A 13,458-nucleotide genomic window follows, 5' to 3' on the forward strand; every position below is an offset into this window, starting at 1 on the left:
GAACTGGCTTTGAAAATGTCCCTGAAAACAGGAGCCTCAGATATGCCCTGAATGGTGAACTTTTCTTTAAAAAAAATTATTTATTTTAATTTTATGTGTATGAATGTTTTGCTGGGAACTAATCTCTGGTCCTCTGAAAGATCAGCAAGTGCTCTTAACCTCTGAATCAGCTCTCCTGTGTCCTTTTTATAAAAATTGGGATTTATTTTTTAAGTGTATGTGTAAGTGTATGTGCATGTGAGCACAGAGCCCGAGGAGCTGTGGGATCCCTCTGAAGCTGTTGTCAGAGGTGGCTGTGAGCTGCCTGACAAGAGTGCCGGAAAACGAACTCAAATTCTTCACAAGTTCATATAAGCAGTACAAACTATTTACTGCTAATCCATCTTTCCAGCCTGCGCTCCATCATTAACTGGTCAAAGCCTTTCTGTGCCTGTACAGGTGAAAACCAGTCTTTGCTAAAGCCTTCCTCTACAAAAGCCTCATTCTTGGCTGGCCTTGGCCTGGGGTGGCCCCACTGTCCAGCTGACCTGGCAAGTCCAGGCTTGCTAAAGAGCCTTTCGGAGCTAGGGTTGAACCCTCTGGAAGGCGCGAAGGCACAGGGGAAGCCGCCGAGCTGGTGTTCTACTCACCTGTCTGAGGAACCGATCATTGATGAGATCGACCACAAGGACCTACAGGGCAGAGGAAAGGCCATGAGAACTGTCTGGAGTTATCTTCCTCCTCGGTACTGAAGCAGCTGGAGGTCGGGTGAATGCATGTGTCTGTGTGCTCTGACAGGGACTGAGCAGTGTCCATACTGTACTGAAGGCTGGTGTCAGCAGCTGGATTCTCAGCCCGTTCTCACTACAGGAGGGTTTCTCTGTTTCTTTCTGTTTGTCTGTTCATGGGTTACTGGGGGGGTGGTGACAAAAGATGCCAGAGGTCCCTAATTTCTGCAGTTCTACTTAACTCTGCCCTATTCCACGCTGGGGGTTCACCCTTTCATCCCCGAGCTCTTCCCTGCACCCGAAGGTTCTCCAGAGGGATAAGAAAAGGCACTAGCAGAGGAGTGTGGTCTGGGGGACACTGTCAGGATGCAGGCTGTGTGCCCTTGTTAGCCATAGTTTTGGGGAGGGAGCACGTCTCTCCTCAGTGTGGGCTAAGATGTGGAGCCAGGACAAGGGTGGCATGAGCAAGATGCCTGTATACGAAAAGCTTAAGGGCATGCGTATGTGCTGCCTGAGAGAGGACCCTTATGCAGACCATGAGGTGGCCAAGGAAAGACACGGCTGGAAACAGGCTCTGCCACCCTGAGAGACCCTCACAAGCTCCTTGTCTTCACAGAATGAAAGAACGAGCATCCCCAGCCCTGAGATAACGGAGCAGATGGACTGGCAATTCTTACCCAGTTCAAAGCTGAATTTGGTTTCTGTTTCTGACTGCTGGGGTCCCCTGTACACAGGGCAGTTCACAAACTAGAGGAAGGGGACTGAATACTGCAAAAGTGCCACAAAGCACTTCCTGCCCTGCACACTGGTCTATAAAAATCCTGAGTGATATTACAATCATTGGTGGGTTTATTTCACACTGTCTTGTTACACAGCCCAGGCTGACCTCAAACTTGAGATCCTCTGGCCTTGCCTGGCAAGTGCTGGGGCGCAGGGGTGTGACACCCACACCCAGCTTTGTGGATGTATTTTTCCTTTCTTTAATTCTAGCCTTCATTAAATAGAATTGTTTCTTGTACTGGGGGTTGGACCTAGCAGCTCCTGCATGGTAGACAGGTACTCTACCACAGAGCTACTTCCCTGGCTGGCCCTGTGGCCTCCCATTCCCCCCTTATTGTTGCACATGAGTGTGTGTGTGTGGCCAGCACTCCCCTCCTCTCTGTGTGCCCTGGGGAAGGAGGGTGCAGGGATCCGATCGGGGCTCACCTCTTCCAGTGGCAGCTCCTTGAGCAACGGCAGTGAGCTGGAGAGCAGCCCGATGAGGAAGGGCGTGGGTGAGCACACTATGTCAATCATGGCGGGTGGCAGCACTGGGATGTAGGTGTGCTGCCAGCTGAAGGGGTAGATGAGCGCCACCATGGCATGGCAGCACTTGGACAGTGTGCTGCAGGGGACAGACAGAGACAAAGGCCGGTTCAGGGTGGGTGAGGGTGGAGATTCCATAGCAGGGGCTGGAGAGGAGGGTTGGGATTCATCTCAGCGAAGGACTGGTTAGAACAGATAGTTCTCAGATGAACAAACAAATGGCCAACATGCCTATAAAAAATGTTCAGTTTCACTAACCATCAAGAGAAACGTAGGCCAAAACTACACTGAGATTACCTCTTACCCCGGTCAGAGTGGCAGCCATAAGGAAAAAATGGCAAAAGCGCTTGCCCAAAGATGATGACCCGTGTGTGGTTCCAGAACCCAAAGTGAAGGGAGACAACAGGTCCCTGAGAGTTTTTCTCTGCACATGCTCTTTAATACATCCATAAAAAAATCAACAATTTTTTTAAAGATTTATTTATTTATTATGTATACAACATTCTGCCTCAATGTATGCCCGCACTCCAGAAGAGGGCACCAGATCTCAGTACAGATGGTTGTGAGCCACCATGTGGTTGCTGGGAATTGAACTCAGGACCTCTGGAAGAGCAGCCAGTGCTCTTAACCTCTGAGCCATCTCTCCAGCCCCCATTTTAGATACTTTTAATAAAAGATTTTTAAAATGTTACCCCTCAACAAAAATTGTTAAAAAAAACCCCAAATAACAGTCAGGGGTAGTGGCACACATCTTTAATCTCAGCACTCAGGAGTAAGAATGGATCTCTGTGGGTTCGAGGCCAGCCTTGGTCTTCATAGTGAGTTCCAAGACAGCCAGGAACACATGAGAGAACACCATGTCTCAAAATAATCTGTGTCTCAAAAAACACAACAGAACAAACAAAAAGCCCAAATAACAAATGCTGTAAGAATCTGGGCAAAGGGAACCATTTTCACACTGCTGGTAGAAGGGTCGCCTGCTATTCTAGAAGTCAACATGAGGTTTCTCAAAAAGCTAACAATTGTTCCACCGTACAACCACTCCCTGCATTTACCTCAAGGATTCCAAACCAACACTTCACAGAGATCTTTGATGTCTACTGAGCCCTATTCACAAAAGCTAGGTTACAGAACTAACCTCAGTGCCCAAAAGCAGAGGAACAGACAAGGAGAGTGTGGTATGTATACAATGGAGGTCTAAACATCTTTTCTTTTTTTAGACTTTAAATTGTATTTATGGAGTCAGTCCCCTGGAACTGGAGTTATGGACGGCCATGAGCCAGCATGGGGACTAAACCTGGAACTGGAGTTATGGACAGCCGTGAGCCACCATGCGGACTGAACCTGGGTCCTCTGTAAGACCCAATGAGCCCCTAACCACTGAAATTATGACTCTTCAGCTCTTTAGTGTTTTTTTCAGTCATATAGAACAAAGCTGTGTCTTTTTCAGGAAAATGGGTGAACTGGAGGTATAGATTATCTATCTATACTGAGTATAATCTCTATATATCTAGAGAACCTGATTAGTCTAATTATAAATGACAAACTTAGATGACTATTTATCTATCTAATTCTCAATATCCATCTAACTTAAAGACTAAGATAATAAACAACTGTGTAACAAATGAAGATCATGACCTCCAAATGTAAACACTGTACAAATATATTAGAGAATTAAAGCCATTAGAACAGCCACAGGGACTGACAAGCCCTGGGTAACTATTATGAAAGAACTTTTACATACGAGGTCATAGGTTCTAAGGCCAGCACTGCAGAAACGACCAACAAACTAAGTCTTTTTATACGAAGGGACTGTCTCATGCAGTCCGAGGTATCCTTGAATTCTCTTTATAACAACCCAGCATGACCCTGACCTGCTACCCTCTGAGTGCTGGGATTATAGGTGTGTGTACACCCCATGCCCCAGTTATGAGGTGCTAGGGATCAATGAGGTTCAAGGCCTTGTAGGCAAGAACTCCAGCAACCAAACGACATCCACAGCCCTCACTCGCTCGTCAAAGCGATCTCAAGGTAATTATTTCCTTTTTAACCTAGCAGTGTACACAGAAACTGCTTACAGTTCCCAGCCACCTAGACCCGAATAATCACACAGAAACTATATTAATTACAACACTGTTTGGTCAATGGCTCAGGCATGTTCCTAGCTTGCTTGCCCTTATATCATAAATTAACCCATTTCTTTCTTTTTTTTTAATATTTATTTATTTATTATGTGTACAATATTCTGTCTGTGTGTATGTCTGCAGGCCAGAAGAGGGCACCAGAACTCATTACAGAAGGTTGTGAGCCACCATGTGGTTGCCGGGAATTGAACTCAGGACCTTTGGAAGAGCAGGCAATGCTCTTAACCATTAAGCCATCTCTCCAACCCCCAAATTAACCCATTTCTATTAATCTGTGTATTGCCACAAGGTTGTGGCTTACTGGGTAAGGTTCTGGCATCTTTCTCCTTCGGCAGACACATGGTCTCCTTGACTCCACCTTCTCTCTCTCTCTCTCTCTCTCTCTCTGTCTCTCTGTCTCTCTGTCTCTCTCTCTCTCTCTGTCTCTCTCTCTGTGTGTGTGTTTGGTTTTCCCACCTGACTCTACTCTGCTAAGCCACTGGCCAAAAAAGCTTTATTCATTAATAAAAGGGATACACATACAGAAGGACATCCCATATCATACCAGTACAGGGGACTGAACCTAGGGCCTTACTTTTTTTTCTCTTTAAAAAGAAAGGGTTTTAAGGGCCCTAGACCGGCTCAGCTCATATTTACTATGTTGCTGTGGATGACTTTGAGCTCCTGATCTGCACGGCTCTACCTCTCAGTGCTGGACTGAGTTGAACGCACAGATTAGAGGTATGTACTCCGACTACTTCTGCTACAAGAGCCACAGCTGAGGACCAAACATTGCCGCACCTGGTTATCATCAACACCCAGACTGCTGGACAGGAGGGAAGTAGCACAGAGTGCGCGGGCAGACAGCAGGCAGCTGCCAGAGACCCCCTCCTTTCTGCTCCTCTGTTCTGGGCACATGGAAAGGAAAGCTGGAGCTGGGCGGTGGTGGCGCACACCTTTAATCCCAACACTCGGGAGGCAGAGGCAGGCGGATCTCTGTGAGTTTGAAGCCAACCTGATCTACAGAGGGAGTTCCAGGACAGGTTCCAAAACTACAGAGAAACCCTATCTCAGAAAAACAAAAAATGTTGGATTCTCTGAATACATCGGTAGTGGCCATTCTTTCTCGAGTGTAAGTGGCACAGAAGAAATGAAGGGCTCTGAGCATAGCTTGTATGTCTTTCCCAGTTACTGAAGGAAGTGCTGATGGAATCTTGGGTGCATGGGTTGGGCGGAGGGCGCGTGCTGCAAGGAAGAGGGAAAACAGAGGCTAAGGGTGATTCTTGGAGTAAGGCTGGGCAGAGCCAGAGCGCCTCAGGGAGCACTGGCTGTTGCCGAAGAGGCAGCATCTGTGAAGACGGCCAGGGAGAACCTTCTCACAGCTGGCTCCCATTACTCTGGGGGTGAGGCGCCATCAAGCTCCCACAGTTGTGACTGATTGTGCAGTGTAGGGGTGGGAAGAGAATGCCACAGCGGGAAGGAGGCTGGGCCAGAGGGCTTAGTGCTGGACGCAGGTGAGAGGGGTCAGGTCTCAGGATGGTTAGTATCGGGAGGTGGATCCTAAGGACTGAAGGATTGTTCTGGAACATCAGGATGTGTCTGTGAGTACGAACATCTGGAGAAGATGTTTCAGCTCTGGGTGCTTGGGTTCCTGAATTAAGACACTCAGGAATCGCTCAGATTATGACCCAGGCGGTACCCTCCGGCCTCCAGGACAGGGCCTCTCCCCTGCTGCACAGCTCTTCCAAAAACAGGAATGGAGGGCAAAACTCAGGTTGTCCTGCATGTGATGAGACCTCCCAGGGAGCGTGTCCTCGCCAAGCAGAGACAGGTGGATCTCTGTGAGTTCGAGGCCAGCCTGGTCTACAGAGCTAGTTCCAGGACAGGCTCCAAAGCTATAGAGAAACCCTGTCTCGGAAAAAAAAAAAAAAAGATGGCTCAGAGCCCAAGAGCACTGGCATCTCTTCCAGAGGTCCTGAGTTCAATTCCCAGCAACCACGTAGTGGCTCACAACCATTTGTCATGAGATCTGGTGCCCTCTTCTGGCATGGAAGTATACGTGCAGGAGGAACATCGTATGCATAATAAATATTTTTTTTTTAAAAGAGGGCTGGCTGTTTTCTGTGTGACTTTAGGAGGAGTCCTTCACCATTCCAGGCCTCACACTCTTCCCCATGGAAGGTGTGAGCCAGCCTGGAAGAGCCGCAGTATCCCCTCGCCCCCAGCTTTAGCACCCACAAACTCTGAATCTGTACAAGATGGCACATCCATGGGCTAGAAATGGGAACTTTATCCTGAGGCCACAAAATAAATCAAGGATGTCATAGGAAGGCTTGTTAGCAGGCCTGGATGGAAGAATGACGGTGTCTCACTTGGAGGAACTATGAGATAACCCTGATAATCTGCAGGTCTCGTCTGTTTAAGGAAGTCCCGAAGGGGAAAGCTTGACAGAAGCGAAAGAGCTGGACCATGTCCCAGCCAAGTACCCTCAGAGACGGGTTAGAGGACAACAGCATTTATGTATGGTTTTGTTAGCCTCTAAATTGTGCTCCAAAGGGCATCTTCCTGGTGTTCATATTACAAACAAGGGCGTTCATATTTAGTCAGAATGTACCCTTCCCCTGTTGAGACCCAGGTAGCCTTGAATTATGTACTGAATTTCTCACCCTCCTGCTCCCACAACATTTCCTTGGTCTATCAGGCATACCACGACGTTATTCCGACTACCCAGATGCTTACACAACATGAAATACAGTGTCATCTATAGGATCTTTTATCTCACTGACAGCAGTTCTAATTATGATTTTCATAATTTGAGAAGCCTTCGCTTCCAAACGAGAAGTACTTTATGTGGAACACACCTCCACAAACTTAGAGTGGCTCCACGGCTGCCCTCCGCCATACCATACATTTGAAGAACCAACCTTCGTTAAAGTGAAATAAGAAAGGAAGGATTCGAACCCCCTAAAACTGGTTTCAAGCCAGCACCATAGCTTCTATGTCTTTCTCAATGAGATATTAGTGAATAAATTACATAACTTTGTCAAAGTTAAATTATAGACTAAACTCTATATATCTTATATGGCTTATCCATTTCAACTAGGCTTACAAGATGCATCTTCACCTATCATAGAAGAATTAATAAATTTTCATGACCATACACTCATAATCGTGTTTCTAATCAGCTCCATAGTTCTATACATCATTACTCTCATGCTCACAACAAAGCTAACTCATACTAACACTATAGACACCCAAGAAGTAGAAACTATCCGAACCATCCTACCCACCGTAATCCTGATTCTAATCGCCCTACCCTCCTTACGAATCTTGTACATAATAGACGAAATTAACAACCCAGCCCTTACAGTAAAAACAATAGGCCACCAATGATATTGAAGCTATGAGTATACAGACTACAGGTGTTGGACCACCACGCCTGGTTTTATTAGGAGCTGGGATTGGAACCCAGGGTTTAGAGCATGCTAGATCAGCACCCTACCAACTAAGCTACATCTCCAGCAAACATTTCATAATTGCTTTTCAGTGCTGGGGAGTGAAGCTGGGCTTTCCCAAGTGCTGGGTAAAAGTACTCTGCCAGTGTGCTGTTTTCCTTACAATGTACTATCATGCTATTAATACTTTCCTTCCATAGATTTTTGCTAAATTAGATGTATTTATTTTAGACTCTTGTCAGCCACCCCGAGAACCTGCTGGATCCTCAAAGCATAGTGTTTTGGGTGTTAGAGCACAAAGGCAGCAGACGCCGCCACTGCCTGCAGACAGGCCTAGGACAAACACTGTTGGGCATCGATGGCTCTAGAAGCTGATGGATCTCACTGAAGCTCATGGAGACAATAAAAATGAACCAAGCAGAATAAATGAAAGAATGGATACATACAGTTACACGTGAATTTGTGTAGTTATCCATGTGAAAAACCCAAGATTTGCAAACCTCCTCCTTCTCCTCCTTAGCTATGAGACGAACCCTCAGCTAGAGATTTTTTGTAGTATAAAAAGATAGACCACGGAATATTAAACACTCCGTCACCCGAAACTTTGATACAAACTTGCTTATGTGCAACCCTGGCTACAGCCCATCCTGGCCTACAGGTTTGGCTGAAGCTTTTTAAGAGTTGAAGTTAGTAAATAAAAAACAAAATGTTTATCATAAAGGAAATGAAGATGGGCATAGGGAAATATTTATCTGGGTTGTTATGGCAACAGAACAAGCCATCACAACAGCATTCTTTGCTTTCCATCTGTCCAGCTTGAGCTTGGCAGAGCCTTTAGAAACACTCAATGTCCACCCTAAAGATGAAACAGAACAAAAATGTTATTTTAAATCTGATAGGTTTTTGGCTCAACTTAAAACCCTTCTGTAAGTGAGAGCGTCTGCCATCGACTCCCAGCAAGTTTCTCTCACAGGGCTCAGACTCCACAGCAGAGACAAGGAAATGCACCGTGGGCGGGGAGGGGCCGAGGGCAGCTAAGGCCCACCAGGGATGTCACAGGGCCACGCCCTCGGTTTCCACGCATCCTGTTCTCATGCTCTGCTGTGGCCTCACTGAGACTGGGACACAGGAGGAGGAGAACAAGGAGCGGCTTCCGTCCACTCTCAGCTGAGCAGGACAGCGAGCCCAGTGAGTGTCAGATGAAGGCAGCAGCTGGGATGCTAATGACTTTCTTCTCGGAATCTCAGCTCTAGACACTTGCAGCCCATTCCCCAGGCCCTTGCTGGTTAAGGCCTGGACAGAGAACCTTCATTCCCCATGGCTACTACCCCATAAATCAAACAAAAGGAACAGATCCTTCCACCAGGCCTATGAATCAGAGAGCCTGGAGGCTTGGACGTTTCTGGCCCATGGAGTCCGGTCATTTCAGATCTGAGAGAAACCTGGAGGATTCCCAGTTACATCTACCCACGGGGGCCCCTGTTGGAAGGCCACTGAGAAAGGTTCTGGAGAAAAACACTTAGCTTTTCCAGTCACAAGAGAAAGGAAGGAATCTTATTCTTTTTCAAGACAGGCTCGCGCTATGCTGACTAGACTGACCTGAAACTCAATACCACTCCACCTTGGCCGCTTCATACTGGGATTACGGCAGCATGCACAGGCTGGCCTACCTGACGGAGACTTTCTGCACGTCTGTGGATACACAGGGCCCAGGGTCTGTCTTGCCACCTGTGCACTGCAGCTCCTAGCTACCTCAATATTTTCACCGTTGTTAGGCAGCCCTTCTACACCTGGCTTCCTTCAGTAAGGTGACCCAGCACCTATGTGACGTGGCAGTGGGCAGGTGAAGGCTGCACACTTTCTCAATCCCTACAGATGTGCTCAGTATTCTTTGTCATTTATTTGTCCATTTATTTATTCATTCATTCATTCATTCATTCATTCATTCATTCATTCATCCAGTTATTTCTGGACAGGGTTTCACTGTGTAACAGCCCTAGCTGTCCTGGAACTAGCTCTTGCAGATCAGGCTGGCCTCAAACTCAGAGATCTGCCTGCCTCTGCCTCCCGAGTGCTGGGATTAAAGGAGTGCGCCACCGCCCAGCCCAATTCTTTTTCTTTCTTAATAAAAAATTCATATTTATTTACTTATTTATTTTTAAAAGACAGGGTTTCTCTGTATAGTCCTGGCTGTCATACAACTTGCTCTGTAGACCAGGCTGACCTCCAAGTCAGAGATCCACCAGCCTCTGCTTCCTGTATGCAGAACTAAAGGCATGGGTCACCTCGTCTAGGTTAAATTTAAAAATTAATGTGATATTTTCCCTGCATATATGTCTGGGCATCCTATGTGTGCCTGATCCTGTGGAGGCCAGAAGATGGGGTCACATGCAGTGACAGAGGGTTGTGAGCCTCCATGTGGGAGCTGGCAGTCTTCTTCTGGAAGAGCAAGTGCTCTTAGCCCCTCAGCCAACTTTCCAGCCTGTGTTCATTGTTCTCTTTTTCTTTACTGTTTTTGAAACAGGCTGTTATCTAGCCCAGGTTGGCCTCAAATGCCTTATGCAGCTGAGAATGAACTTCAACTTTCAACTCTCTGGCCAAGCCCTCCTACACGCAGTGATCACAATGTGTGCCCCATAGCCAGTGAGCAGCACTGGGGACTGAAACCAGGGCTTTGTGCATGCGAGGCGAACTCCCTGCCAACTGAGCTGCATCCAGCCACTGTGTTCATTACCCCAGTTAGGTTCTCTTCTCTTCCTAGCTCGGGATCTGTGGGTCACTATTTATATCACCTGTTTAAATATGTATGGGGCTAGTATAATATGGGTAATTAATTCACTGGGTAAGAGGGAGCCATGTTTTGCCTACAGGGAAAACAAGACACTGGAGCCCAGAAAGTCAGAGTCTCCGGGGCTCAGTCAATCCCTGAGACCCAGGAGTAAGGGCGGACTGTTCAGGGTCTTTCCTGCTCTGGGAAAAACTTCCAGTGTGATTGAGGAGGGATGGACCTGTGTGGAAGCTGGATAGAGACTAAAATGCAATTTAAGACAGCATGTGGCAGCCAGGCGGTAGTGGCGCACGCCTTTGATCACAGCACTTGAGAGGCAGGGGCATCTCAGTGAGTTCGAGGCCAGCCTGGCCTACAGAGCAAGTTCCAGGACAGCCAGGACTGTTATGCAGAGAAACTTTGTCTCAAAAAGCAAAAAAACTGGCACACGCCTTTAATCCCAGGACTCGGGAGGCAGAGGCAGGCGGATCTCTATGAGTTCGAGGCCAGCCTGGTCTACAAAGGGAGTTCCAGGACAGGCTCCAAAGCTACAGAGAAACCCTGTCTCGAAAAACCAAAAAAAAACAAAAACAAAAAAAAAAAAACAAAAAAACAACCAAACAAAAAAGATGTGATGCAGCTCAGCTGAGCTGACAGAGTTACTTGTTTAGCTTGCGAGAAGCCCTGGGTTCCATCCCACATAAATACACCGGGGCTTGGTGGTGCAAGCCTGTAATTCCAGCAGCTGGGAGTGGGGGCAGACGGGTCAGCTCAAAGTTACCCTTAGATATAGAGTGTTTGAAGCCAGCCTAGGACACACGAGGCAATACCTCAAAAATAAGTAACTAATAAAAATGCAATTAAGGTAGTTTATTCACACAGGCATATATGGAGTCTAGTTACTGGAAAGCCATGTTCCCGCTGCCTCCTCTTCCCCTACAAATATCCCCTCTGTGGTCCCCAACATTCCTTCCCTGCCATATGCTGTTCAGCAACTACATCTCCAAGAACAGGATGTCAGCCCCATGGAAGGTGAGGTGAGGAGAAAAACTCCAGCAGCCCTCGTAGAGAAGTAGCTGAGGCCCAGAGCCCACTCAGGAGGGGATCCATTCAAGGGGGCTGGCCAGTGTCCACTGTGTCCCCTCACAAGTCTGTCCAGGGAGAGACAGGAGGTGGCTCTCCTTCCTGGACACTTGGTTTCCTCACACGTGGACTCCATGCTGTCTGGGCAGACATCTCCTCCCCATCTCTTCTACCTTTCCTTTCGCTGTACTCTGACCAGAAAAATTTTTTTTGTTTTGTTTTGTTTTGTTTTTCGAGACAGGGTTTCTCTGTGGTTTTGGAGCCTGTCCTGGAACTAGCTCTGTAGACCAGGCTGGTCTCGAACTCACAGAGATCCGCCTGCCTCTGCCTCCCAAGTGCTGGGATTAAAGGCGTGCGCCACCACCGCCCGGCCTGACCAGAAAATTTATACTTGATGCTTGCTCGGCCTGCTCAGCTCCAGCCACACTCATGATCTTAGGCATTTTCTCCAGCCTGGCCTCCCTTGGTCTAACATCTTCATGCTAGAAGGAAGTTCCCTAGGGGCTGTGTCCCCAACTCCACTCCTGGAGGGTTCTGGGTTTATTTAGTTGGTCCCCACTTCTTGGCAAGACCTTTCTGAAATACACCTTTTCTTTTCTCCCCCAAATCCAAGCCTTAAGAATCAAGGGAATGGGGGCTGTTAGGGAGTGGGGAGTGGGCCTTCCAGAACATGGAGATGGTTACCATAGAGCCGATGAAACCTGATCCTGGTCACTAAAGGGTTATTACTCATCCCTAGCTTCCTGGGCCCCAACATTGAGAACTCTGTGTCTGAATTCCCCAGTGCCCAGGAGCTTGGAGAACTGCCAGCTCTCAGCACCAGCTGCAGGCTGAAGACTGGGCCTGCTTCCTGAGCTGACAGAAGTGCCCAGGGAACACAATAATGGTGACATTTAAAAGTGAACGAGAGCTCAGATGTGAGATGGGGGCAGTCAGGGAATAGCCAAGCGGCAACAGTCCAAAGAGGAGCTCCATCAAGGTGGAGGACAGGGCGGGATGCTACGCTCCCCCACCCATGAGTCCCATGTTGAAACATGTCTTTTTCATTCTTCTGTCCCCTTTCTCCCTCCATTTTGTTCTCCACAGCTCAGAGTTGCATTTCCTCTTCAAACCACAGACACTGATGCTTTTCTTATTGGTTCCTGGCATTTCTTCTTCCCAGAGGAGCTTCTCTCCTCAGGGGCCTCCGCTACTCCAGCCAGTTGGTGGCCCCCATCGTATCCCTTTCTGGAATGGCAGCAACCACATATGCTCCATTCTCTCGTTTTGAAGAAAGCCAATGCTTTGGCAGAATGCTTTTTACATACATTGATTGTGTGTGTGAGCATGAGTGTACACATTCCCCAAACTCAGAGAACGACCTGCAGGAGCAGGTTCTCTCCTAGACTATGTGGGTCCTGGAGATTGAACTCATGCTGTCTAGCTTGGTGGCAGACTCCTTTATCTGCTGAGCTCAACTCAGTGGTTTGGTTTTTTAAATAAGGTCTTACTGTGTGGTCCATACTGCTGCCCCTGAACTCACGGAGATCCACCTGCCTCTGTCTCCAGAGGGCTGGGATTAAAGGCCTGAATTGATAAATTTTTCCTTTGCTAGAAGCCTCCACTCCCCCAATACAGGGTTTCTCTGTGGTTTTGGAGCCTGTCCTGGAACTCACTCTGTAGACTAGACTGGCTTCAAAATCACAAAGCTCCATCTGTTTCTGCCTCCTGAGTGCTGGGATTAAATAACCAAATTCTTATTTACTTCTGGATCTTCTTTGATTTGTGATGTGGTCTTTTTGATTTAGAGAATGTGTCACTGGGCTACGAATGGGCTAGGCATGTGTGTATGTGTTTGTGTATGTGTGTGTTATCTGTATGGCTTGGTTTAATAACAAACAAGGCATTGGGTAAGGTGTGCATGCGTGCGTGCGTGTGCATGAGCGCGCATGTGTGCATGTGTATGTGTTATTTGTATGGTTTGGTTTAATAACAAACAAACAGGGAAGGGCTGCCTTGGGTAAGGTGTGTGTGTGTGT

At 47.5% G+C, this 13,458-nt stretch overlaps 1 protein-coding gene across 3 annotated transcripts in view; it reads right to left on the reverse strand.

Moving 5' to 3' along the window:
* Window positions 1-13,458, reverse strand: part of Dennd2a (DENN domain containing 2A) — a 101,121-nt gene that overhangs the window by 6,197 nt on the left and 81,466 nt on the right. For all 3 annotated transcript variants that reach the window (XM_005365856.2, XM_013353276.2, XM_026788567.1), the window contains 2 exons: window positions 1,914-2,091; window positions 630-671 (listed from right to left, as the gene is read on the reverse strand). In XM_005365856.2, coding sequence (XP_005365913.1) covers window positions 630-671; window positions 1,914-2,091 — 220 coding nt within the window. The remainder of the gene's footprint in view (window positions 1-629; window positions 672-1,913; window positions 2,092-13,458) is intronic.

The sequence above is a fragment of the Microtus ochrogaster genome, unplaced genomic scaffold (genome assembly GCF_000317375.1).
Source record: "Microtus ochrogaster isolate Prairie Vole_2 unplaced genomic scaffold, MicOch1.0 UNK4, whole genome shotgun sequence".
Taxonomy (NCBI): Eukaryota; Metazoa; Chordata; class Mammalia; order Rodentia; family Cricetidae; genus Microtus; species Microtus ochrogaster.